At 51.3% G+C, this 25,370-nt stretch overlaps 1 protein-coding gene across 1 annotated transcript; it reads left to right on the top strand.

Annotated features, from left to right (window-relative positions):
- The first annotated feature begins 9,289 nt into the window (after positions 1 to 9,289).
- On the top strand, positions 9,290 to 10,222 carry LOC136787628 (olfactory receptor 14C36-like). The gene has a single exon (XM_066984940.1). It carries the CDS (start codon positions 9,290 to 9,292, stop codon positions 10,220 to 10,222), a length of 933 nt encoding a protein of 310 aa, XP_066841041.1.
- The last annotated feature ends 15,148 nt before the right edge of the window (positions 10,223 to 25,370 follow it).

Raw genomic sequence — 25,370 nt, 5'->3', positions numbered from 1 at the left:
TGAGGCCCTGGTGCTTTACCGATAAGCTGTCTCCTCCTAGGCCTCAGTGGCAGAGACAACAGCCAGAGCCATGGACACAAAGCCCTGGGTCCTGTTGGGGACTCTCAGCCTTGTCACAGCCCTTGCTGCTCTCCACACTAGGCTGTCCTAGGGACTTCCAGACCTGTACCTGTTTTCTTGCTGGCTGTAGACCCTTGTCCATGTGGTATCTCACAGGATCTGAGCTGAGTCTGATAACTCACATCTTCTTGGTGGCCATGCTCCTCGTAAGGCAGCTCTGTAGGAAGCTGGCCTGGTTCCTGGGGAGCAGCACCACTGCTCGTATGGCATCCCTCGTGGTGCCCAGGCCCTCCTCCTGCTGGGCACTGCTCACTCAGCAGGGTCCCAGTCTGCCCTGATGTGTGGGGTTATTGTTCTTCTGGTGCAGGACTGGGCTCTTCTCCTTGTAAATGCCATGATGTTTCTGTAGGCAAAATCCTGCAGTTTCTCAAGGTTCTCCCACATGGATGCTGCATTCTGTCAGCTGTTAACATCTGCAGGCAGACAGTTCAACCTTCGTGTGATTGTGCTTTCTCTGACAAGACAGCGGCATGAGGAGCTGCAGGAAGGTTTGGATAACACAGGAGTAACCAGCTGAATGGAATTGCAGCACAGAGTCACAGAAGGGCAGGGGATGGAAGGCTGCCAGGTTCCACGTCTTCTGTGCTTCCTTCTCATGCATGCTGTCAGTTTGTCTGGAGCTGTGTCCTTAATGGTATGGGGTTGTGCAGGTCAAAATTAGAAGGGCCAAAGCCATACTGGAGCACAATCTTTAAACACTTTAATAAAGGAGGATTAAGAAGACTCATCATCCTTTAATGGATGTGGGGGTAAACCTGGTGACAAGAGAAGAGGTAAAGGCTGAGGCACTTAATGTCTTCTTTGCCTCAGGCTCTAGCAGCAAGACCAGTTGTTCCCCTGGACTTTTCCTCCTCCTCATGGTGAGTGCCAACATTCCAAAGTGAATTCTGTGGCACTTTTTTCTCTCCTGCTCTTTCCTACTACCAAAGAAAGCTCCATCAGGGTGGAAACCACTCCTGAAGCAGGCATCCCAACCCATCAGGCTCCTTGCGGCCTGTCAGCCAAGCAGACAGAAGTCACCTCAGCAGCATCTTCCAAGGCTTGGGCCTGCTGCTGGCCTTGCAGCTTCTTGGCTAGACACAGCCAAGCCTTGTGCCTCCTGCTGTGCAGTCGTGGCCTCAAGCAGAAGGGACAGGACAACCCCTGTGCAGGCCTTCTTTCTGTCTGGGTCCTCCTGGGGATGGAGGCAGAGGGGATCCCACAGGCAGCATGCCAAGCAGGGGCCTTCTGCTGGCCTAGCAGGGCCACTGGCAGATGTCAGCCCCAAAGTGCACATCCCAGGGAGAAGCCAAGGGTGACCTGCCACCTCCAGACACAAGGGACCTCACAGTCCCTTTCCGTGACACGTTCCTGCTGCTGCCCTTTCAGCTGCAGAGACAGAAGTGACCTCCCAGTCACTGCCCCAGTCCCATTCCTCCTGCTGGGGCAGGAGATCCTGAGGCAGAGCTGACCTCTCTCTAGTCCCCTGGGGACTTGGTTTTCATTTTCTGTGTTAGAGTTTAAACAAAGTTAGAGTGGCAGGGTTCCCAAGCAAGTAGGTTTCTTGTTTCTCGTTTAGAGAGTGAACAAAACTTTACTGGGGAGCTTTGGTGTTCTTCTGTGGGTATCAGGTCTGTGGTTAGGTAAGCTCGTTTTGTTTTGGTGAAGCAGAAGGGCCAAGACCTGACCCTAGCCACTGGAGGACAGATCCTGCACCCCCATGTCTCACTCAGGGCTCTTCCTGGGGTCTGTGGGGTAAGGGACGATGCCCCCATAATATCATGTGAAGGACAATGGTATGACACCTCCCAGTGTTTGCACATGGTTGAAAGGAAAATACAAGGTCCCAGTGTCTTGAGTATAACATGTCTCCTCATAAGCCATGGCTGCGGAGACAAAGATGTCAGTGCTGCTGCGGCCTTCCATTCTTGTCAGAGCCCTCTGCCTCCTCCTCTGCAGGCTTTCCTGTGCTGTCCCACACCTCTCTGAAGGCTGCAGACAGCCACTTCTCTTCCCCACCTGGCTCTCACTCTGGTATTGCCAGGATTTCACTGATGCCTCTCCACTCTCGCCAGCTGTTCCTTCAAACACAAGGGCATGGGCTGATCCAAACTCCCTCTGGGTGACCTCCGGACCCACAGCACCAGTGCCAGTGCCTCACCTCCAAGTCAAGAATTTCATCTGACTATCTACTCTAAATCTACCCTCTTCAAGTTTAAAACCATTCCCCTTGTCCTATCATAGAATCATAGAAATCATGGAAACACAAAGTTGGAAAGAATCATTTAGTCCAACCATCCTATCACTACTACTACCCACTAAGCTACTAAATCAGATACCGTAGCACCTTGTCCTGGTGCTTCTTGAACACTGCGAGGGGCGGTGACTCCACCACCTCCCTGGGCAGACCATTCCAGTGCCTGACTACTCTTTGAAAGAAAAAGTCTTTCGTGACATCTAATCTAAACCTCCCCATGCGCAACCTGTGGCCATTTCCATGAGTCCTATCGTTAGTTATCTGAGAGACGAGGCTGACCCCCGCCTCACCACAACATCTCTTCAGGAAGTTGTAGAGTGCAATAAAGTCTCCCCTGAGCCTCTTCTTCTCCACACTAAACAATCCCAGCCACTCTTCATAAGACTTGTGCTCCAGACCCCTCACCAGTTTGGTTGCCCTTCTCTGGACACACTCCAGGGCCTCGATGTCCTTCTTGTAGTGAGGGGCCCAAAACCGAACGTGGTACTCGAGGTGCGGCCTCACCAGAGCAGAGTACAGGGGGACGATCACCTCCCTGCTCCTGCTGGCCACGCTGTTTCTTATACAAGCCAGGTTGCCGTTGGCCTTCTTGGCCACCTGGGCACACGGCTGGCTCATGTTCAGCCGAGCATCAATCAACATTCCCAGGTCCCTTTCCTTTTCACAGTCTTCTAGTCACTCTGCCCCAAGCCTATAGCGTTGCATGGAGTTATTGTGGCCAAATTGCAGGACCCTGCACTTGGCCTTGTTGAACTTCATCCCATTCACCTCAGCCCAGCAATCCAGCCTATCCAGATCCCTCTGAAGAATTCTAAAGAATTTCTTCCATATATCTAATTTAAACCTACCCTCTTTTAGTTTAAGGTCATTACTCCTTGTCCTATCACTACACTCCCTGACAAAGACTGTCTCCCCAGCTTTCCTGCAGGTCTTCTTTAAGTACTGCATGGTTGTTCTAAGGTTTCTCCAGTGCTTTGTCTTCTCCAGGATGAGCAGTACCAGCTCGCTCAGCCTGCCTTCATAGCAGACGTGCTCCAGCCCCTTGACCATCTCTGTGGCCCTCCTCTGGACCTGTTCAAATAATTCCATGTACTCGAACTGCCGCGTTAAGCCACAGCAGTCTTTTTGGCACGCAGAGTGGGGCATGAAGGGTTGAGATAATGACAGATCTTACCAGAGAGTGCTAAAATTAAATTGTTATAAGCATTAGACCAGTTTAATAGTTGCTGATCACAATGTCGACGTTTTGGATCTCAGGTCTGTTGTGCTTGCTTTCAGAAATGTGTTGTGTAGCACATTACTTACTGCATGTGTTCCCGTTGTGCTGTTCATCATTTCTGGGGCTGGTTTAAAGTTATTTTGCTATGTCGTGTAACACTGGCTTATGATCCTATAAAATGTCTGGTCATGTGACAGATGTGTTATTTGTACTGAGCATTGCCATCACCTCCGTACCTCAGGAACCATCACTCAGAAACCGAAGAATTACACTCTTGACCTTTTTGCTTTAGGGAGCCAATCTAGGGGGAGAAAAGGGAGGGACACTTCTCCACTTATTCAGTCCCCCTTTCTCCTTCACCTCCCCCTTCTCCTCCAGGCTAATTACACTAGCTCTACAAATCTTTGAATATCCTTGGGATGCTCCTATTGTGATGTCTCCTGAATGTGTTTCAACTTCTGTTTAAGGATAAACAACTATTTAAGAATGCCCTCCAGAGACCTGCCCCAGGGCAGGAGAGTTAGGAGAGGCAGGGAGAGTGGGAGGATAAGGGCAGGCACCTAGAGCAGTGGGCACCTCCAGGGCTTTGGAACTTCCCCCCTGAGCACCTGCAGAATCCTTAAAAACTGTAGAAGTGCTTGAAAAGGAGGTGTTATCACCTTGGCAATTCCAAAGGGACACAAATCACTGGAATGTGCTGGGACTTGGTCTGTGCTTACTGAGCCTCAGTCAGTGCCACTCCAACCCCTGTGACAGGCCCTGCAGCTACTCCAACACCTCTGACATGTGCTGCAGCTGCTCCAGCCCCTGGGACAGGCCCCAGGTCTAGTCTGGGGACTAGACCAGACCCCCCAGGTCTGCTCTTGCTAGGCCACAGCACCAACCTGTGCCAGTATCCGTTGCCTCTATATGCAGGAGAAAACAATGGGTGTGAAAATCAGGCTCCTTAGAATGGAAAAGAACTACTACCCAGAAAAGAAAGGAGGAAGAAGAATGTTGATCTATGAAACCTTGACACAGACTTCCCCACGAGGGGGTACTTCAAAGATCCAAAAGGGTACAGGTGGGGTTTTGGGATAGCTGCCTTGGAGACAGAGGATATTAAAGAGTTGTCTACCTTGCCCAGTCTCTGGGAGGAGCCTTCCGTTTGTGGAGTTGTTGAAGGTCAAAGAAGAGCAGGTGCAGGTGGTTACCACAATGTTCTACCATTTGGGGACAGGCTGGACATAAGTAAGTAATGAGCAATTGCGCTGTGCATAGCTTGCTTTGTACATAACAATAATAAAAATAATAAATATCATCATAATCATCATTATCATCATCATCATCGTCATCATCATCATCATCATCATCATAAAAGCTACTATTATTATTATTTCTCTTCCCTTTCGGTCCGTTAAACTGCCCTTATCTCAACACATAAGCATTTGGGGGGGTTGGTGTGAGCCAACTGCTGTGTGGTGCTGAGCTACTTGCCAGGTTAAAGGACAACATGTTTGACAACCACACTCTAATAGCACAAATCGCACTTGTAAAATTCATCTCTCCTGTGTACAGAGAATGGCAGTCGCTGATGATTTCAGTCTGCTTCAAGCACCACACCCCCTGAGATGGGCCTAAATTTAAACCAACCCCTGTGACAGGCCCTAGAGCCACTCCAAAAACTGCGATATGCACTGCAGCCACTCCAACTCCTCTGAAAGGCCCTGCAGCCAGAACAACTCCTGTGATGGGCCCTGCAGCCACTCCAGCCCCTGCAATGGGCCCCATGGCTGGGCCAGAGAACCAGCCTGTGCCACTATTGGTTGCCTCTTTATTAAAGAGAAAACAATGGGTGTGGAAGTCAGTTTTTCTTTAGAAAGTGAAGAAACTCCTAGCCAGACAAGAAAAGGAGGAAGAAGAAGATAAGGCAGGTTTCACCAAAGAAGGGCCACCATGGAAGCAGGAGGACAAAGAAGAAGAAATCACCTAAACATCAGAAAACACATGATCCCTTTCCCAGGGTAAGCTATGAGATAAGGGTAAAGATTTCAGCCATCATCTTGGTGAGCACATTGTCACCTGGCTGCCCCCGTGCTGGGAGAACAGGGCCAATAGCCTGGAATTAAAGGGCAGGGAAGCCAAGCAGCTGGGATCCCCCTCTAGAGAAGGAGTGATTGACAAAGCCATTGGAAAAGGGCACAAGGAATTTAATCCTGTCAGGCGTCAAGGAAAGTTCTCCCTTCAAGAAAGATCTTGTATGTCAACCAGGAAAGTGGACCAACATGCAGAGGGGTATCCGGTACCTGAAGGAATTAGCCATGCTGAAGGTGACTGATAGTAACCTAGACAACAAACAGCTGTCCAAAGTTCCAGACGAAGTCGAGTGCCCATGACCCATGTGGCAGAAGTTTGTACAGAGCGCACCATCACCGTATGCCAGCTCATTGGCAGTTATGACCTGGAAAGACCAAGAGGAACCCACATGGATGAATCGGATGTAGTTGGATGTAGCCAACTACAGCATTACAATGAAAGTCTCTCTTCTTCCCTATGGGCCTGCATCTCGTCTAGAGAGAAATTTTCTCACGAGGTGCTAGAACTACAAGAGGATACATCTTCCTCCCCACCTGCATGAACCAATAGCTCAGCTATCAGGTGTAAGCATCCCTCTGCTCAAGAAAGTTGATATAGTGCGTGCATACTACGTGCCACCCTGTGGTTTTAACTGTGTGACCACGGAAAGGCCATGAGAAAACAGGATGCAAAAATCTGCCCTACCTCCACCCTAGAGGCAGGGATACATGAAGCGCAAGGAAAAGCCTTTGCAAAAAGTGGTTCTTCTGAGAAAATTACTGCTCCAGTTTCTAGCAGACAGTCCTCCAAATAGAGTAATGAATACTATGAGCAGGACTAGAGGGATCCTGCCTCCATCCAGGGGGAGGAAGGGGACAATCGGGTGTATTGGACTCTGAGGAGTATTGGCCTGGCACATCAAACCCAAGAGTTAACTGTACTGGAGGCTGAAGTGAGCCTAACTGGGAAGGAGTGGCAAAAGCAACCCATTGGGACTGGCCTGGAGGCTCTGTGCAACCTTGGCACTGACTAAATCAAGAGAGTGTACTTCAAAGATCCAAACGTTTACTGGATGGACTTTGGGCATGACTCCCTTAGAGACGGAGACCATCAAACAGTTGTCTACCTTGCCCACTCTCTCACAGGACCCTTCTGCTGTGCAGGTGCTGATGGCCAATGAGCAGCAGGTGCCAATCGCTACCACAACAGCGCACCTGGGGCAGTATTGCACTCACAGAGACTCCCTGATTCCCATGCATGAGCTGGTTCAGTGACTGCAGAGCCAAGGAGTGATCAGCAACACTTGCTCACCCTTTAGGAGTCTCATATGGACAGTGCAAAATTCTAATGGTGAGTGGAAGAGAACGGTGGACTTCTGTGCCTGAATGAAGTCACACCACCGCTGAGTGCTGCTGTGCCGGGCATGCTAGAACTTCATTCAGTACGAACTGCAGTCAAAGGCAGCCAAGCGCTCTGCCACAATTAATACTGCTAATGCATTTTTCTCCATCCCTTTGGCAGCAGTGTGAAGGCCGCACTTTGCTTTCAGCTGGAGGGGCGTCCTGTCCACCTGGAATGGACTGCGCCAGGGGTAGAAACACAGCCCTACCATTTGCCATGGGCTGATCCAGACTGCCCTGGAAGAGGGGGAAGCTTCTGAACATCTCCAGTACATTGATGTTGTCATCACATGGGGCAACACAGCTCAAGAAGTATTTGAGAAAGGGAAGAAAATAGCTTTAATAGTACAAATCACACTTCTAAAACCAGTCTCTCCCACTTTCAGTGAGGAGCAGTTGGTGATGAAGTCAGTCTGCTCCAAGCACCACAGCCCAGGAGAGACCCTGCTGCCTTTGGGAGCTGTCAGCCCTGAGGCCTTGGGGACACCTCGAGGGAGCCCAATGGCACAGAGCATGCGATGCCATGGTCGGGTGCTGTGCTGCTGAGCTGGGCCTGGCTCCTGGGCCCAAGGGGAGCTCGTGGCAAGTGGGCAGCGCTGCAGAGAGACAGCTGTGCCCAGGAGCAGCTCCTGTGCACAGCGCAGCAGGGCTGGGGGCTCTGACCGCAGCTGGCACGGGGAGAGGAGAAGGAGGGAGGGCTTGGAGGCAGTGAGGAGCATAGCAACAGAGGGCAGCGTGTGGCAGGACAGATCTGCAGGCTCTTGGCACCGTGAGTCTCTGGCAGCAGGGCCATGTAGGTGGGGTTGCCAGAGGGGTCTTCTACAGCTGGCACATCCGATGGCTGATAGCGGCTGTTGGGATGGGTCTCTGTTTCTCCAGCGAGGAGTAGAAAATGCTTTAGAGAATGGCATTTATGATTGCATTTTTCAAGAGAAAGACCAAGGCAGTTGATACCTGAGAGGCAAGGCTTTGTCTGTAGCCTGTGCTTGAAGAATCCTGCAGTGGAGGGGAGGCAGGTTTCATGGTAATGAGTGGTCAGGATTGTATTGGAGATTAAGACCCGTAGAGCATTGCAGTGAGGGACCAATATGTCATCAATGAACTTCATAAAGTCCCTTCCCACACCTCAGCCCACAGACTGCATCAACATCATCATTGTGGTCCTCTCAGGCTTTATCCTAGCTGATCTTTGGGAGCTACAAACCCTCCGATGCCCAGTGCCCTGTCTTTGGGAGGTCTCTGCCAGCTTGAGGTGAGCACAGATCATTTGCAATGAGCAGGAGCTGCCTCCTCTGCAGGCAGAGCTGCAGCACAGGAGGGTGTGCTGAGTGTCCGTCTGTCCCTCCCTGGCCTTGCCTCCCCTGGCAGCAGCACGCTGCCATTCCTCCTGGCTTCTCCACCTGGCCGTGCTGCTGCTGCTCTTGTTCCCAGGCTGCCTGGGGATGGGGGTTTCACCTGTCCATGGAGTGAGCCCTCGGGGTGCCTGGGGGAAGGGGAGTATGGGGACAGGGTGAGGGGTCTGGAGATGGGCACTTGGAGCCTGGATTCCTCTGCTCTCAGAAGTGGCCTTGTTCTTTTCAGCCAAAGATGTGAGTAGAATTTTCCTGCAGTTCTCACAGGACGGCTGGGACCAGACTTGATGGACAGACTGGCTGTCCTCCTTGAAGGACAATCTGCACTAAAGCGATGATGATCCTGATTTCTCTGATGATGATCCACAAGGATTCACTTATTCAGTTCCAGCAGAAACACCAGGATTTCTGGCTTAGAATATGTTCTGAGGAGTGGTGGGGCAGCTAGAACATATATTTATATGTTCATATTTATATTTTATATTTATATTTATATTTTATATGTTCATATTAATAAATAAATAAACAAATACATTAATTAATTAATAAGCCACCAGAGCTCTGCTCTGCAGTTTGGTGAACTAGGAGAAAAACTGGGGAAAAAAACTCATTTGATATCAGAAGGGAAGTGAATCTGACATTCCCTCATGTTCCTCTTCACCTCTTGCTGTAGGAGAGGACTGACTCCTGCATTATCCATAGCAGAGCCCCCAGTTCTGACAGACACCCCCAGGCAGAATGAATCAGGATGCACGAAATGAATCTGCCAAATGTCAGCCAGAAAGTGGACAATTTATCTGGTGATTTTAAACGAGAACAGGAATTAGTTTTCTTCTGATAAATTTCTTGCTCTTTATTGCCCTCATGCTCTTTTTTTGCAGGACCACCTCCTGCAGAGGAAAAGCAGATGCCCAACAGCAGCTCTGTGAGCGAGTTCCTCCTGCTGGCATTCGCAGACACGCGGGAGCTGCAGCTCCTGCACTTCGGGCTCTTCCTGGGCATCTACCTGGCTGCCCTCCTGGGCAACGGCCTCATCCTCACCGCCGTAGCCTGCGACCACCGCCTCCACACCCCCATGTACTTCTTCCTCCTCAACCTCGCCCTCCTCGACCTGGGCTGCATCTCCACCACTCTGCCCAAAGCCATGGCCAATGCCCTCTGGGACACCAGGGCCATCTCCTATCAAGGGTGTGCCGCACAGGTCTTCTTTTTTGTCTTCTTCGTTGGAATGGAGTATTGTTTTCTCACCATCATGTCCTACGACCGCTACGTTGCCATCTGCAAGCCCCTGCACTACGGGAGCCTCGTGGGCAGCAGAGCTTGTGCCCAGATGGCAGCAGCTGCCTGGGGCAGTGGCTTTCTCCATGCTGTCCTGCACACGGCCACTACCTTTTCCCTGCCCCTCTGCCAAGGTAATGAGCTTGATCAGTTCTTCTGTGAAATCCCTCAAATCCTCAAGCTCTCCTGTTCCGAGTCATTCCTCAGGGAGGTTGGGCTTAATGTAGCTAGTGTCTGTTTAGCATTTGGTTGTTTTGTTTTTATTGTGCTGTCCTATGTGCAGATTTTCAGGGCTGTGCTGAAGATCCCCTCTGAGCAGGGCCGGCACAAAGCCTTTTCCACGTGCCTCCCTCACCTGGCCGTGGTCTCCCTATTTATCAGTACTGGCATGTTTGCCTACCTGAAGCCCCCCACCATGTCCTCCCCATCCCTGGACCTGGTTGTGGCAGTTCTGTACTCGGTGGTTCCTGCTGCCATGAACCCCCTCATCTACAGCATGAGAAACAAGGAGCTCAAGGATGCATTGAGGAAACTCTTTGGATACATGCTTCTTCATCATTAATAATGGGCGCAAAGTCCTAACAGGACACTTTATTTTTTTTTTTTTCTTTTCTGAATAAGTGTTAGAACAGCCTTACTTTACTTACTTACTTACTTACTTTACTGTTTTCTGAGCCTTGTGATTTTCATTCAGTAATGATCTATTTAGTATCCTGTGTGTTTATCATTGTATTTTAGTTTTGAACCAAGTATCTCATGTACTTGTGGAAGTGGGATTCCCGTTTAGATAAAGACAAAAAAGAGTCGAGCAGAAATTCATTGGTCTCAGCATCCATCCCTTCCCATCTTTTCTGGAGGTGGGGGAGCAGCCCCAGCACGCAGGAGAGGCTCAGGGCCCAGAGCCCAGCTGCCACAGGGAGGAGCAGCCCCGCCGGCCCTCGCGGCTGCCCCTCACTGCCCGCTGGGCTCTGCCTCTGCTGCCTTCGGGTCGGGGCTGCTGCTTCCCTGGAGCCATGGCCATGGCCAGCAGCAGGACGTGGCCTTTTCACTGCTGCTCTCTTCTGGCTTCCACATTGTGCTTCTTGTATTTGGATAAGCCCTGAGATCTCATGTATGTTGGTGACAGTCCTGTTATCTCTACATTGGCATCTCTTCAATATCTCTGCACGCCTCTTGCAAACCTGGTTTCAGGAATAAACCCAAGGAGCTGCTTCCTGAACAGACCTCTCGCTTTTCTGGGCCTCACAATGGATCAGAACCCCAACGTGATCAGTGAAGGACCAAGGGCTGGACTGGGAGCTGCCTTCTTGCTTGCCTATGGCCCAGCAAACAGTAACTGGCCTTGACTGGCGTGGGACTATCCCAGTGGTGCTGGGTCTGATGGCAAATGGCATCCTGGAGAGGAATCTGGAGCTGCTCTGTGCCTGGGCCAGGCCTCTTGTGCTGGCCGGGGAGCGGGGCTGGCCCTGCGGGGCACAGGCACTCTGTGCTGGGGATGTCCCAGGCAGGAGAGCAGGGCTCCTGCAGCTTCACTGCCCTCCATCTCCTGAGCCGTGGCTGGCCCCAGCACGGGGGCTGCTGGGGAGGCCCAGAGCCGCCTTTGTGCCAGCAGCTGCGGTGCCTTGCGAGGGGCTGGGGCTGTGCTGGCCGTGCCCAGAGCCCTGCAGCAGCCTGCGGTGGGCACTGCCCTGGGGTCAACCCAGCCTGGGCTGCCGGGCTGGGGAGAGGTCCGGGAGGTGGGGAGAGGTGAGCAGGGGCTGGGCTGGGCTGGGCAGTGCCCGGCAGAGGGCACCAGCAGCATCAGGGAGCGGTGGCAGCATGCAGGGGAGGGCTCCCAGCAGGGCTTGGTGCTGCAGAGCCAGGGCTGGGGAAGGGAGCCCCGAGCTGCAGGGGCAGGGGACACGAGGCTGCTCGGGGCCCTTGCTGGCCTGGGCAGAGCAGGAAGGGGGCCCAGGGCATTCGTCCCCTCACCGCAGCCTGCCACAACCTGCACGGCGCTCACGGGGCGTCCAGGGCCAGGCTCTGCCCCGTGGTGTGCAGGGAGAGGGCAAAGCCTCTCTGAAGAAGAGGCTGAAAGTGAAAAAGGTCCCTCCACTGCCCCGTGGTGTGACAGGGCCAGGGTGGGACAGCTTACCTTTATTTGATGTAGTTCTTGTGTAATTTGCATTGGTGATGGCACAAAAAGATGGCTCCTTCACCAGTGATGTACATCCTTCTTCATGTTAGGACACAACTCAACGTCCTTCACTCTGCTTTATCTCACAGATGAACTGGGTTAAGTCTCTTTGATTACTCTGAGGCACAGTGCAGTGCTTTTTGCCTTCTGACACTCCAGCACAATATGTGTGACTTTCCCTTACTCTGTGCATTGCCCTGACGGGTCATTTCACATTTGTCACTTTCATATCCCTAGTTGGAAGGGGATGATTCCCCAAAGTGGGGCAAGCTGATGGGTTCTGGCTCAGCCATTTGAAACGTGCTATGCTTGAGTTTCTCAGCCTGAATTTGCTAAAGATGACCTAGGATGGTAAATGGATGTTCAAGTGTCTCGTAGGAATACGGGGTATCACGGGTTAAGTAGGAATAAGAATATCATGGGTTTCCAATGGCCATTTCAAATCTAGATCAGGAACACACTGAACTAGGGTGTTGTCTTTGAAGGGGTTTCCTGTGCTGGGCTGGGCTGCAGTTACAGGGACAAAGACCACTGCTGGCAGTGGAGGTGCCCTGGGAACTCCACTGTGCTCCACCGGATTTTCCCAAAGGGCTCCGGTCTCCTGCAGGTCTTTTCTGACATCTGCCGGCCCATGGAAGTGCCTCAAATACAACGGGGCCACAGGAGGTTTTCCCTGGTTATGCTTATGGTCAGACAGCAAAGCTCTGCCTCAATACCCAGTAATTTTTTTAGTACTTAACTAATAAAAAAACTACTCATCAGCTCAAATGATTCAACTCCTTCCATTAAATGTCTCACGAAGAAGATCATGATGAAATGTGAATTTTCAGGATGTATATACATTGCGGGAGAAGAAATCCTGGTGTTCACCTGTACTTGCATTGTCATCCCTTTGTCTATAATGTTGTGCTCCCTCATCTTCCAGGCACAAAACCCATCTTGATTACACAGACCCTGCTGAATGTCCCCTTTCCAGCTGCCTGTCTGGACCTATGCACTTCCCGTGGTTCTCCTGCTTTGCCCTCCCCTTACTCTTGGATCATTCAGACCGCTCTCACCAACCCCGTTGCTGCTTTGAGTTTCAGTGAGTTCCAGCTTGCCCATCTCTCAGCAGTCTGTCTAATGGTTTCCTTAGCAAGAAACTCATCATTTATCATTGAATTACTATGATATGGATTAATATTAACACTACTATTTAAAATTTCCTATTAATCAGTGTAAAATACATCTTGAACCGTCATCCCTTTGGGAAGGTAAACTTCACTGGAGGGCAAAAAAAAAGGAACTTGAACTTTTTTTTTTTTTAAATTGCAGCATGATTTCCTGTTGCCTCTTTTTAAATAGGAAAAACCCTGCTCTTCTTACCTAAGCAGGGCTTCAAAGGAGTAACTGTAGACCAATATCCAGAGATAGACCAGTTTTTCCTCTCCTGCTCTTTCCTACTACCAAAGAAAGCTCCATCAGGGTGGAAACCACTCCTGAAGCAGGCATCCCAACCCATCAGGCTCTTTGCGGCCTGTCAGCCAAGCAGACAGAAGTCACCTCAGCAGCATCTTCCAAGGCCTGGGCCTGCTGCTGGCCTTGCAGCTTCTTGGCTAGACACAGCCAAGCCTTGTGCCTCCTGCTGGCCAGTCCTCGACTCAAGCAGAAGGGACAGGACAACCCCTCTGGGGGCCTTCTTTCTGTCTGGGTCCTCCTGGGGATGGAGGCAGAGGGGATCCCACAGGCAGCATGCCAAGCAGGGGCCTTCTGCTGGCCTAGCAGGGCCACTGGCAGATGGCAGCCCCAAAGTGCACATCCCAGGGAGAAGCCAAGGGTTACCTGCCACCTCCAGACACAAGGGACCTCACAGTCCCTTTGCGTGACACATTCCTGCTGCTGCCCTATCAGCTGCAGAGACAGAAGTGACCTCCCAGTCACTGCCCCAGTCACATTCCTCCTGCTGGGGCAGGAGATCCTGAGGCAGAGCTGACCTCTCTCTAGTCCCCTGGGGACTTGGTTTTCAATTTCTGGGTTAGAGTTTCAGCAAAGTTATACTGGCAGGGTTCCCAAGCAACTAGGGCTCACCTTTCTGGGTTAGAGAGTGAACAAAACTTTACTGGGAAGTTTTGGTGTTCTTCTGTGGGTATCAGGTCTGTTTTTAAGTAAGTTCTGTTATTTATGTTTTTTTGTTGTTGGTTTTTTTTTTTCAGGTCTGCCAGGAAGTCTAGGGTTAATCAGAGCATTTTAATACTGGTATTAAGGGAAGGGATCAGTGTGAGCAAGAGAGTAAAGGTAAGGGAAAGGGGTATGGCCTGAGTTTTCCTTTAAGTGATACTTTGAGTTCAAGCATTAGAGAAATGGATTCCTGTCAGAGTGTTGGAGTAGCATTTAGGTTTAGGGATTAAAATTATTGGTTCAAGTAAGGTAAGGGCCATACATGACTGTTTTAAGTCAGTGTTACTGCAGCATCAACATTACATGACCCCTCTTACCTCTACGAAATCATTAATTTCAGCTGGCCAAGCTCTTCTTCCCACCCCAAAATCTCGCATCTCTCTTGTCCAGGCTGCTCCTGACCTCCCCATATCTTACTGGGATCAGCTTTCTGATGACATTCTTGATCCAAGAGTGTCTCTCTGATGTCTGTTTACTACTCTAGTCTTGAGACAGAAGTGGCATTGTAGTCAGGAGGGAAAAGGACACAAAGGTCTTTAGGAGCATAATGTACAATGTGCCCATCATCTCTGCACCTCCACACAATCACACTTCCTACCTATAACTTTTTTTTCCTGAATGGCTTCTATGGATCCAGGGTCCTTTTCCCAGTCCCTCACGCATGCTTCTGTTTTGGATGTGCAGGGATGGGATAAGGCAAATGACACGCTTAGTGGATGAGGGAAAGGCTGTGGATGTGGTCTACCTTGAATTCAGTAAGGCTTTTGACATCGTTTCCAACAACATTCTCCTCAAGAAACTGGCTGCTTGTGGCTTGGACTGGCGTAAGCTTCGTTGGGTTAAAAACTGGCTGGATAGCCGGGCCCAAAGAGTTGTGGTGAATGGAGTCAAATCCAGTTGGAGGCCGGTCACCAGTGGAGTCCCCCAGTTCTCAGTACTGGGGCCAGTCCACTGTAATATCTTTATCGATGACCTGGATGAGGAGATTGAGTGCACCCTCAGGAAGTTTGCAGATGACACCAAGTTAGGTGCGTGTGTCGATCTGCTCGAGGGTAGGAAGGCTCTGCAGGAGGGTCTGGATAGGCTGGAGCGATGGGCTGAGGTCAACTGTATGAAGTTCAACAGGGCCAAGTGCCGGGTCCTACACCTGGGGCACAACAACCCCAAGCAGAGCTACAGGCTGCGAGATGAGTGGCTGGAAAGCTGCCTGGCAGAGAAGGACCTGGGAGTACTGGTTGATAGTTGGCTGAATATGAGCCAGCAGTGTGCTCAGGTGGCCAAGAAGGCCAACAGCATCCTGGCTTGTGTAAGAAACAGCGTGGCCAGCAGGTCTAGGGAGGTGATTGTCCCCCTGTACTTGGCTCTGGTGAGGCCGCACCTTGAGTACTGTGTTCAGTTTTGGGCCCCTCACTACAAGAAGGACATGGAGGTGCTCGAGAGAGTCCAGAGAAGGGCAACGAAGCTGGTGAGGGGTCTGGAGAACAAGTCTTATGAGGAGCAGCTGAGGGAGCTGGGATTGTTCAGCCTGGAGAAGAGGAGGCTCAGGGATGACCTCATCGCTCTCTATAGGTACCTTAAAGGAGGCTGTAGAGAGGTGGGGGTTGGTCTATTCTCCCACGTGCCTGGTGACAGGACGAGGGGGAATGGGCTAAAGTTGCGCCAGGGGAGGTTTAGGTTGGATATTAGGAAGAACTTCTTTACTGAAAGGGTTGTTAGGCATTGGAAAGGGCTGCCCAGGGAAGTGGTTGAGTCACCATCCCCGGAGGTCTTTAAGAGAGATTTAGATGTAGAGCGTAGTGATATGGTTTAGTGTAGGACTTGTTAGTGTTAGGTCAGAGGTTGGACTAGGTGATATTGGAGGTCTCTTCCAACCTAGATGATTCTGTGATTCTGTGATTCTGTGAAAGCCAAGGCACAGGTGGAATTGAGCTTATCAAGTGAAGCAATGAGTAACAGAAAGAGATTCTATAGATACATGGCTCAGAAAAGAAAGGCCAGGGATAGTGTACCCCCTCTGATGGATGAGAAGGCTGAACTGGTAATGACATCCATGGAGAAGGCTGAGGGACTCAGCAACGTCTTTGCCTCACTCTTCACTGCCAGTCAGGCTTCCCAAATCTCTCATTTCCCTGAACCCAGAGATGGAGGCTGGGGGGCAAAATCCCACCCACTGTGAGTGAAGAGCAGGTTTGGGAACACCTGATGAAACTAAACAAGTACAAGCCTATGGGGCCTGATGACATGCACCCCAGGTCCTGAGGGAACTGGCTGATGTAGTTGCCAAGCCTCTCTCCATCATATTTGAAGAGTCCTGGCAGTCGGGTGAAGTCCCTGGTGACCGGAAAATGAAAACATCACTCCCATTTCTAAAAAGGGTAGAAAGGAGGACCCAAGGAACTACAGAACAGTGAGCCTCGTCTCTGTGCCTGGCAAGACCATGGAAAAGATCCTCCTGGAATCAATGTCAGGCACATAAAAGAGAAAGACGTGATCCAAGAAAGCCAGCATGGCTTCACCAAAGGGTAAGTTGTGCTGGACCAATCTGGTGGCTTTCTACAATGGAGCGACCACATCAGACGACAAGGGAAGACCGACCGATGTCATCTACTTGGACTTCTGTCAGACCTTTGACACGATCCCACATGACATCCTGGTCTCCAAATTGGAGAGATACTTATTAGATGCTGTCCTGGTTCCAGTTAAGACCGAGTTAATTTTCCTTATAGTAGCTGGTAGGGTGCTATGTTTTGGATTAGGATGAGAAGAGTGCTGATAACATGCTGATGTTTTAATTGTTGCAGAGCAGTGTTTACACCAGGCCAAGGACTTTTCGGCTTCTCGCTCTGTCCTGCCAGCGAGCAGGCTAGGGGTGCAGCAGGAGCTGGGAGGGGACAGACCCAGGACAGCTGACCCAAACTGGCCACAAGGGTATTCCATACCATCTGGCGTCATGCTAAACAATATCTAGGGGTGGCTGGCCAGGGTGGGGGGGCCGGCTGCTCGGGGATAGGCTGGGCATCAGTCAGCGGGTGGTGAGAAATTGCATTGTGCATCACTTGTTTCTTTACACATTATTATTATTAATACTATTATCATTATCACTATTATTATTATTGTTATTATTATTTTCCTGTCTTAATAAACTGTCTTTATCTCAACTCACCGGCTTCACTTTCCCGTTTCTCTCCCCCATCCCAGAGAGGGAGGGGGGAGGGTGAGCGAACGGCTGTGTGGTGTTTAGCTGCCAGCCGGGTTAAACCACAACAGTCCTTTTGGCGTCCAACGTGGGGCTCGAAGAGTTGAGATATCGACCAATTTGTCCAGAGTGTGTTAAACTAAAATTGGTATAAGTGTTGGACCTGCTTAATAGTTGCTAGTCACGATGTTGATTGCCTTAATCTCCAGTCTGCTGTACCTGTTTTCCAAATTGAGTTTTATGGCGCGTTACTTTCTGTATGTGCTCCCTGTTGCACTGTTTATCCTTTCCAGGCCCTGGTTTAAGATTGTTATGGTACTGTGCGGTGTAGCAATGGTTTATGAAATGATGAAATATCTGGTCACGACTCTAACCTGGTATTTGTACTCAGCACTGACGTCGACTCTATACTTTGGAAACCATATCTCGGCAACTATTAGCAATTACACCTATTGCCTGTTTTCGTTAGGGAGCCAATCTGTGAAGGGGACAGGGGAAGACATGTTTCCCTACCTGTTCACTCTCCCTTTCTCCTTCACCACCACCCTCTTATCCCCCGAGCTAGTTACGGTGGTTCTCCGAGATGTTGAATATCCTTGGGATACTCAGACCAGCCTGCTCTTGTTGTTATGTCTCCTGAATGCGCTTCAGGTTTTGTTGAGGGTTAAACAACTACTTAGGAATCTCATCCGGAGATCTGTCTTGAGGCGGGATAGTTGCGAGTGGCAGGGAGTGTGGGAGGATATGGGCAGGTTTCTAGAGCAGTGGGCACCTCCAGTGTTTTGGACATTCACCCCTGAACAACTGCAAAATCCTAAAAAGCTGGCAGAATGCTTGAAAAGAAGGTGTCATGACTCTGGCAGTTCCAAAGTGACACAAATCACTGTAGCGTGCTGGGGTCTGGCTTGTGCCTATCGAGCTGCAATTGATGCTACTAGCAACCTAGCTCCAGCTCCTGCAGCCGCTCCAGCTCCTGCAGCCATTCCAGTTCCAGCTCCTGCAGCCGCTCCAGCTCCTGCAGCCACTCCAGCTCCAGCTCCTGCAGCCGCCCCAGCTCCTGCAGCCGCTCCAGTTCCAGCTCCTGCAGCCGTTCCAGTTCCAGCTCCTGCAGCCGCCCCAGCTCCTGCAGCCGCTCCAGCTCCTGCAGCCACTCCAGCTCCAGCTCCTGCAGCCGCCCCAGCTCCTGCAGCCGCTCCAGCTCCTGCAGCCGCTCCAGCTCCAGCTCCTGCAGCCGCCCCAGCTCCTGCAGCCGCTCCAGCTCCAGCTCCTGCAGCCGCTCCAGCTCCTGCAGCCGCTCCAGCTCCAGCTCCTGCAGCCGCTCCAGCTCCAGCTCCCGCAGCCACTCCAGCCCCTGCAGCTGCTCCAGCTCCTGCAGCTGCTCCCACTCCTGTGTCTGGGTCAGAGAAACGAGCTGTAGCAGTGCAAGTTGACCCCGCAGAGGGTATTCCAACCCCTGTGGCAGACCCTGTGTCTGGGTCAGAGAAACGAGCTGTAGCAGTGCAAGTTGACCCCGCAGAGGGTATTCCAACCCCTGTGGCAGACCCTGTGTCTGGGTCAGAGAAACGAGCTGTAGCAGTGCAAGTTGACCCCGCAGAGGGTATTCCAACCCCTGTGGCAGACCCTGTGGCTGGGTCAGAGAAACGAGCTGTAGCAGTGCAAGTTGCCCCTGTAGACAAGGTGAAAAAATGGTATAGAGGCTCAGGTCGTTTAGAATGCAGACAGTCTTCTGCTAAGTCTGGGCATAGTGAAGATGAGGCTGGGCCATCAAAGGTGCAGGAGACTGAAGATGAGGATGGGGATGTCGAAAAATCAACAGTAACTACCCGGACTCTATACCAGCGTGAGCTACGAGATGTGCGAAAAGATTTTGGTCGCTGTATAGGTGAGCAGCTTCTCACCTGGCTGCTCCGGTGCTGGGACACCGGAGCCAATTGTGTGGAATTAGAGGGCATGGAAGCCAGGCGGCTGGGATCCCTTGCTAGGGATGCATGTATTGACAAAGCAATTGGAGATGGAGCACGATCTCGCAGCCTCTGGAGGCGTCTCCTGTCAGCTGTGCAGGAAAGGTATCCCTTCAAGGAAGAACTTGTATGTCTACCAGGCAAATGGACCACCATGGAGAAGGGAATTCAGTACCTGAGGGAATTGGCCGTACGGGAAGTAATTTATAAGGACCTAGACGACGCACAAACATCCACAGATCCAGATGAAGTCCGGTGTACACAACCCATGTGGCGGAAGTTCGTACGGAGTGCACCATCATCATATGCCAGCTCATTGGCAATACTAACCTGGAAAGAGGAGGAGAATCCCCCAGTGAATGAAGTGACTAAAATACTCCGGCAGCACAAAGGAAATCTCTCCTCTTCCCTACAGGCCTGTGTCTTGGCTGTGGAGAAACTCTCTGAAGAGTTCCACCAACTTAAAGAGAATTTATCTTCCCCTCCACCTGAACGAACCAGTGTCCACCAGCTAAAAGAGAATGCTTTGGAGAAACTTTCTGAAAAGATCCACCAACTTGAAGAGAGATTATTTTCCTCCCCACCTGTACAAACCAGTGTCTCAGCTATTAGGGGTAAACGTTCATCTATGCAAGAAAGACAATATGGTGGGCACACACACCGCGCCACCCTGTGGTTTTACCTACGTGACCATGGAGAGGACATGAGAAAATGGGATGGAAAATCTACTGCGACCCTAGAGGCACAGGTACGTGAGTTGCAAAAGAAAACAATTGGGAAAAAGGGGTTCTCTGAAAAGTTTGCTGCTCCAACTTCCAGCAGGCAGTCCTTTAAACACAGAAACGAAGATTCTGACCAGGACTAGAGGGGCCCTGCCTCCGGCCAGGGGGAGGAAAGGGACAATCGAGTTTATTGGACTGTGTGGATTCGATGGCCTGGCACGTCAGACGCACAGAGGTATAAGGCTTTAGTAGACACCGGTGCACAATGTACTCTAATGCCATCAAGCTATAAAGGGCCAGAGCCCATCTGTATTTATGGTGTGACGGGGGGATCCCAGCAGTTAACTGTAGTGGAGGCTGAAGTGAGTCTAACCGGGAATGAGTGGCAAAAGCACCGTATTGTGACTGGCCCAGATGCTCCGTGCATCCTTGGCATAGACTATCTTAGAAGAGGATATTTCAAGGACCCAAAAGGGTTCCGCTGGGCTTTTGGCATAGCTGCCTTAGAGACAGAGGATGTTAAACAGTTGTCTACCTCTCCCGGTCTCTCAGAGGACCCTTCTGTTGTGGGGTTGCTGAGGGTTGAAGAACAGCAAGTGCCAATCGCTACCATAACTGTGCACCGGCGGCAATATCACACCAACCGAGACTCCCTGAGTCCCATCCATAAGCTAATTCGTCAACTGGAGAGCCAAGGAGTGATCAGCAAGACTCATTCACCTTTTAATAGTCCCATATGGCCAGTGCGAAAGTCTAATGGTGAGTGGAGACTAACAGTGGACTATCGTGGCCTGAACGATGTCACGCCACCACTGAGTGCTGCAGTGCCGGACATGCTAGAACTCCAGTATGAACTGGAATCAAAGGCAGCCAAGTGGTGTGCCACAACTGATATCGCTAATGCATTTTTCTCCATCCCTCTAGCAGCACAGTGCAGGCCACAGTTTGCTTTCACTTGGAGGGGAGTCCAATATACTTGGAATCGGCTGCCCCAGGGGTGGAAACACAGCCCTACCATTTGCCATGGACTGATCCAGTCTGCGCTGGAGCAGGGGGAAGCTCCTGAACACCTGCAGTACATCGATGACATCATTGTGTGGTGTGACACTGCAGAAGAAGTTTTCGAGAAAGGGAAGAAAATAGTCCAAATCCTTCTGAAGGCCGGTTTTGCCATAAAACAGAATAAAGTTAAAGGACCTGCACGAGAGATCCAGTTTTTAGGAATAAAATGGCAAGATGGACGTCGTCAAATCCCAATGGATGTGGTCAACAAAATAACAGCTATGTCTCCACCAACTAGCAAAAAAGAAACACAAACTTTCCTAGGTGTCGTGGGGTTTTGGAGAATGCATATTCCAAATTACAGTCTGATTGTAAACCCGCTCTACCAAGTAACCCGTAAGAAGAATGCTTTTGAATGGGGCCCTGAGCAACGACAAGCCTTTGAACAAATTAAGCAGGAAATAGTTCATGCAGTAGCCCTCGGGCCAGTCCAAACAGGACCAGATGTAAAGAATGTGCTCTACACCGCAGCCGGGGAGAATGGTCCCACCTGGAGCCTCTGGCAGAAAGAACCTGGGGAAACTCGAGGTCGACCCCTGGGGTTTTGGAGTCGGGGATACAGAGGATCTGAGGCCCGCTATACTCCAACTGAAAAGGAGATATTGGCAGCATATGAAGGAGTTCAATCTGCTTCGGAAGTGGTCGGTACTGAAGCGCAGCTCCTGCTGGCACCCCGACTGCCAGTACTAGGCTGGATGTTCAAAGGAAGGGGCCCCTCTACACATCATGCAACTGATGCTACATGGAGCAAGTGGGTTGCACTGATTACTCAGCGGGCTCGAATAGGAAACCCCAGTCGCCCAGGAATCTTGGAGGTGATTATGGACTGGCCAGAAGGCAAATACTTTGGGATATCATCAGAGGAGGAGGTGGTTCGTGCTGAAGAAGCCCCACTGTACAACAAGCTACCAGAAAATGAGAAGAAATATGCCTTGTTCACTGATGGGTCCTGTCGTATTGTGGGAAAGCATCGGAGATGGAAAGCTGCTGTATGGAGTCCTACACGACGAGTTGCAGAAGCTGCTGAGGGAGAAGGTGAATCGAGTCAGTTTGCAGAAGTGAAAGCCATTCAGCTGGCTTTAGATATTGCTGAACGAGAAAAGTGGCCAGTTCTCTATCTCTGTACTGATTCATGGATGGTAGCAAATGCCCTGTGGGGGTGGTTACAGCAATGGAAGCAGAACAACTGGGAGCGCAGGGGCAAGCCCATCTGGGCTGCTGCATTGTGGCAAGATATTGCTGCCCGGGTAGAGAACCTGGTTGTAAAGGTACGCCATGTAGATGCTCATGTGCCCAAGAATCGGGCTACTGAAGAACATCAAAACAACCAGCAGGTGGCTCAGGCTGCTAAGATTGAAGTGGCTCAGGTGGACCTGGACTGGCAACAGAAAGGGGAATTATTTATAGCCCGATGGGCCCATGACACCTCAGGCCATCAAGGTAGAGATGCAACCTACAGATGGGCTCGTGATCGAGGGGTGGACCTGACCATGGACACTATAGCACAGGTTATTCATGATTGTGAAACATGTGCTGCAATCAAGCAAGCCAAACGGTCAAAACCTCTTTGGTATGGAGGACGATGGCTGAAATATAAATATGGAGAGGCCTGGCAGATTGATTACATCACACTCCCTCAAACCCGCAACGGCAAGCGCCACGTACTTACAATGGTGGAAGCAACCACCGGATGGCTGGAAACATATCCTGTGCCCCATGCCACTGCCCGGAACACTCTCCTGGGCCTTGAAAAGCAAGTCCTATGACGACATGGCACCCCAGAGAGAATTGAGTCAGACAACGGGACTCATTTCCGAAACAACCTTATAGACACTTGGGCCAAAGAACATGGTATTGAGTGGGTGTATCACATCCCCTATCATGCACCAGCCTCTGGAAAAGTTGAACGATACAATGGACTGTTGAAGACTACACTGAAAGCAATGGGTGCTGGGACATTCAAAAATTGGGATACACATTTGGCAAAGGCTACCTGGTTAGTCAATACGAGGGGATCTGCCAACCGAGCTGGACCTGCCCAATCAAACCTGTTACGCACTGTAGAAGGGGATAAAGTTCCTGTAGTGCACGTAAGAAACATGCTGCGTAAAACAGTCTGGGCTACTCCTGCCTCGGGAAAAGGCAAACCCATTTGTGGAATTGCTTTTGCTCAGGGACCTGGATGCACTTGGTGGGTAATGCAAAAGAATCGGAGGTCCGGTGTGTACCTCAAAGGGATTTGATACTGGGTGAGAATAGCCCATGAGTTGAATTGTAGTATGTTAATTATTATATAATACTGTATGTCATCACTACCATGATTGCTATATATCATAGATGAAAATGGTGATTAATTAGAATGTATTGGAAAGAGTGTAACCTGAGCATGACATAAATGGTATGGAATAAGGGGTGGATATCTGTCCTGGTTCCAGTTAGGACAGAGTTAATTTTCCTCCTAGTAGCTGGTAGGGTGCTATGTTTTGGATTAGGATGAGAAGAGCGCTGATAACATGCTGATGTTTTAATTGTTGCAGAGCAGTGCTTACACCAGGCCAAGGACTTTTCAGCTTCTCGCTCTGTCCTGCCAGCGGGCAGGCTGGGGGTGCAGCAGGAGCTGGGAGGGGACAGACCCAGGACAGCTGACCCAAACTGGCCAAAGGGGTATTCCATACCATCTGGCATCATGCTAAACAATATATAGGGGTGGCTGGCCAGGGTGGGGGGCCGGCTGCTCGGGGATAGGCTGGGCATCGGTCAGCGGGTGGTGAGCAATTGCATTGTGCATCACTTATTTTCTTACACATTATTATTATTAATACTATTACCATTATCACTATTAGTATTATTATTGTTATTATTATATTCCTGTCTTAATAAACTGTCTTTATCTCAACTCACCGGCTTCACTTTCCCGTTTCTCTCCCCCATCCCAGAGAGGGAGGGGGGAGGGTGAGAGAACGGCTGTGTGGTGTTTAGCTGCCAGCCGGGTTAAACCACAACAACCAAATAGTCTCATGTACTTATAAAACTGGGCTTCACATGTAGATAAATACAGTAAAGAAGCCAGGAGAAATTCATTGTTATCAGCTGCCGTCTCCTCCCATCTCCTGTGCAGCTGGGGGAGCAGCCCCAGCACGCAGGAGGGGCTCAGGGCCCAGAGCCCAGCTGCCACAGGGAGGAGCAGCCCCGCTGGCCCTCGCGGCTGCCCCTCACTGCCCGCTGGGCTCTGCCTCTCTGCTGCCTTCGGGTCGGGGCTGCTGCTTCCCTGGAGCCATGGCCATGGCCAGCAGCAGGACATGGCCTTTCAAATGCTGCTCTCTTCTGGTTTCCACATTGTGCTTCTTGCATTTGGGTAAGCCCTGAGATCTCATGTATATTGGTGACAGTCCTGTTATCCCTACATTGGCATGTCTTCAATGTCTCTGCACGCCTCTTGCAAACCTGGTTTCAGGAATACACCCAAGGAGCTGCTTCCTGACCAGACCTCTTGCTTTTCTGGGCCTCACAATGGATCAGAACCCCAGCGTGATCGGTGAAGGACCAAGGGCTGGACTGCGAGCTGCCTTCTTGCTTGCCTATGGCCCAGCAAACAGTAACTGGCCTTGACTGGCCTGGTACTGTCCCAGTGGTGCTGGGTCTGATGGCAAATGGCATCCTGGAGAGGAACCTGGAGCTGCTCTGTGCCTGGGCCAGGCCTCTTGTGCTGGCCTGGGGAGCGGGGCTGGCCCTGCGGGGCACAGGCACTCTGTGCTGGGGATGTCCCAGGCAGGAGAGCAGGGCTCCTGCAGCTTCACGGCCCTCCATCTCCTGAGCCGTGGCTGGCCCCAGCGCGGGGGCTGCTGGGGAGGCCCAGAGCCGCCTTTGTGCCAGCAGCTGCGGTGCCTTGCGAGGGGCTGGGGCTGTGCTGGCCGTGCCCAGAGCCCTGCAGCAGCCTGCGGTGGGCACTGCCCTGGGGCCAGCCCAGCCTGGGCTGCTGGGCTGGGGAGAGGTCCGGGAGGTGGGGAGAGGTGGGCAGGGGCTGGGCTGGGCTGGGCAGTGCCCGGCAGAGGGCACCAGCAGCGTCAGGGAGCGGTGGCAGCATGCAGGGGAGGGCTCCCAGCAGGGCTTGGTGCTGCAGAGCCAGGGCTGGGGAAGGGAGCCCAGAGCTGCAGGGGCAGGGGACACGAGGCCGCTCGGGGCCCTTGCTGGCCTGGGCAGAGCACGAATGGGGCCCAGGGCATTCGTCCCCTCACCGCAGCCTGCCACAACCTGCACGGCGCTCACGGAGCGTCCAGGGCCAGGCTCTGCCCCGTGGTGCGCAGGGAGAGGGCAAAGCCTCTCTGAAGAAGAGGCTGAAAGTGAAAAAGGTCCCTCCGCTGCCCCGTGGTGTGACAGGGCCAGGGTGGGACAGCTTACCTTTATTTGATGTAGTTCTTGTGTAATTTGCATTGGGG

The sequence above is a fragment of the Anser cygnoides genome, chromosome 30 (genome assembly GCF_040182565.1).
Source record: "Anser cygnoides isolate HZ-2024a breed goose chromosome 30, Taihu_goose_T2T_genome, whole genome shotgun sequence".
Taxonomy (NCBI): domain Eukaryota; kingdom Metazoa; phylum Chordata; class Aves; order Anseriformes; family Anatidae; genus Anser; species Anser cygnoides.
This window is presented reverse-complemented; position numbering and strand designations above follow the sequence as displayed.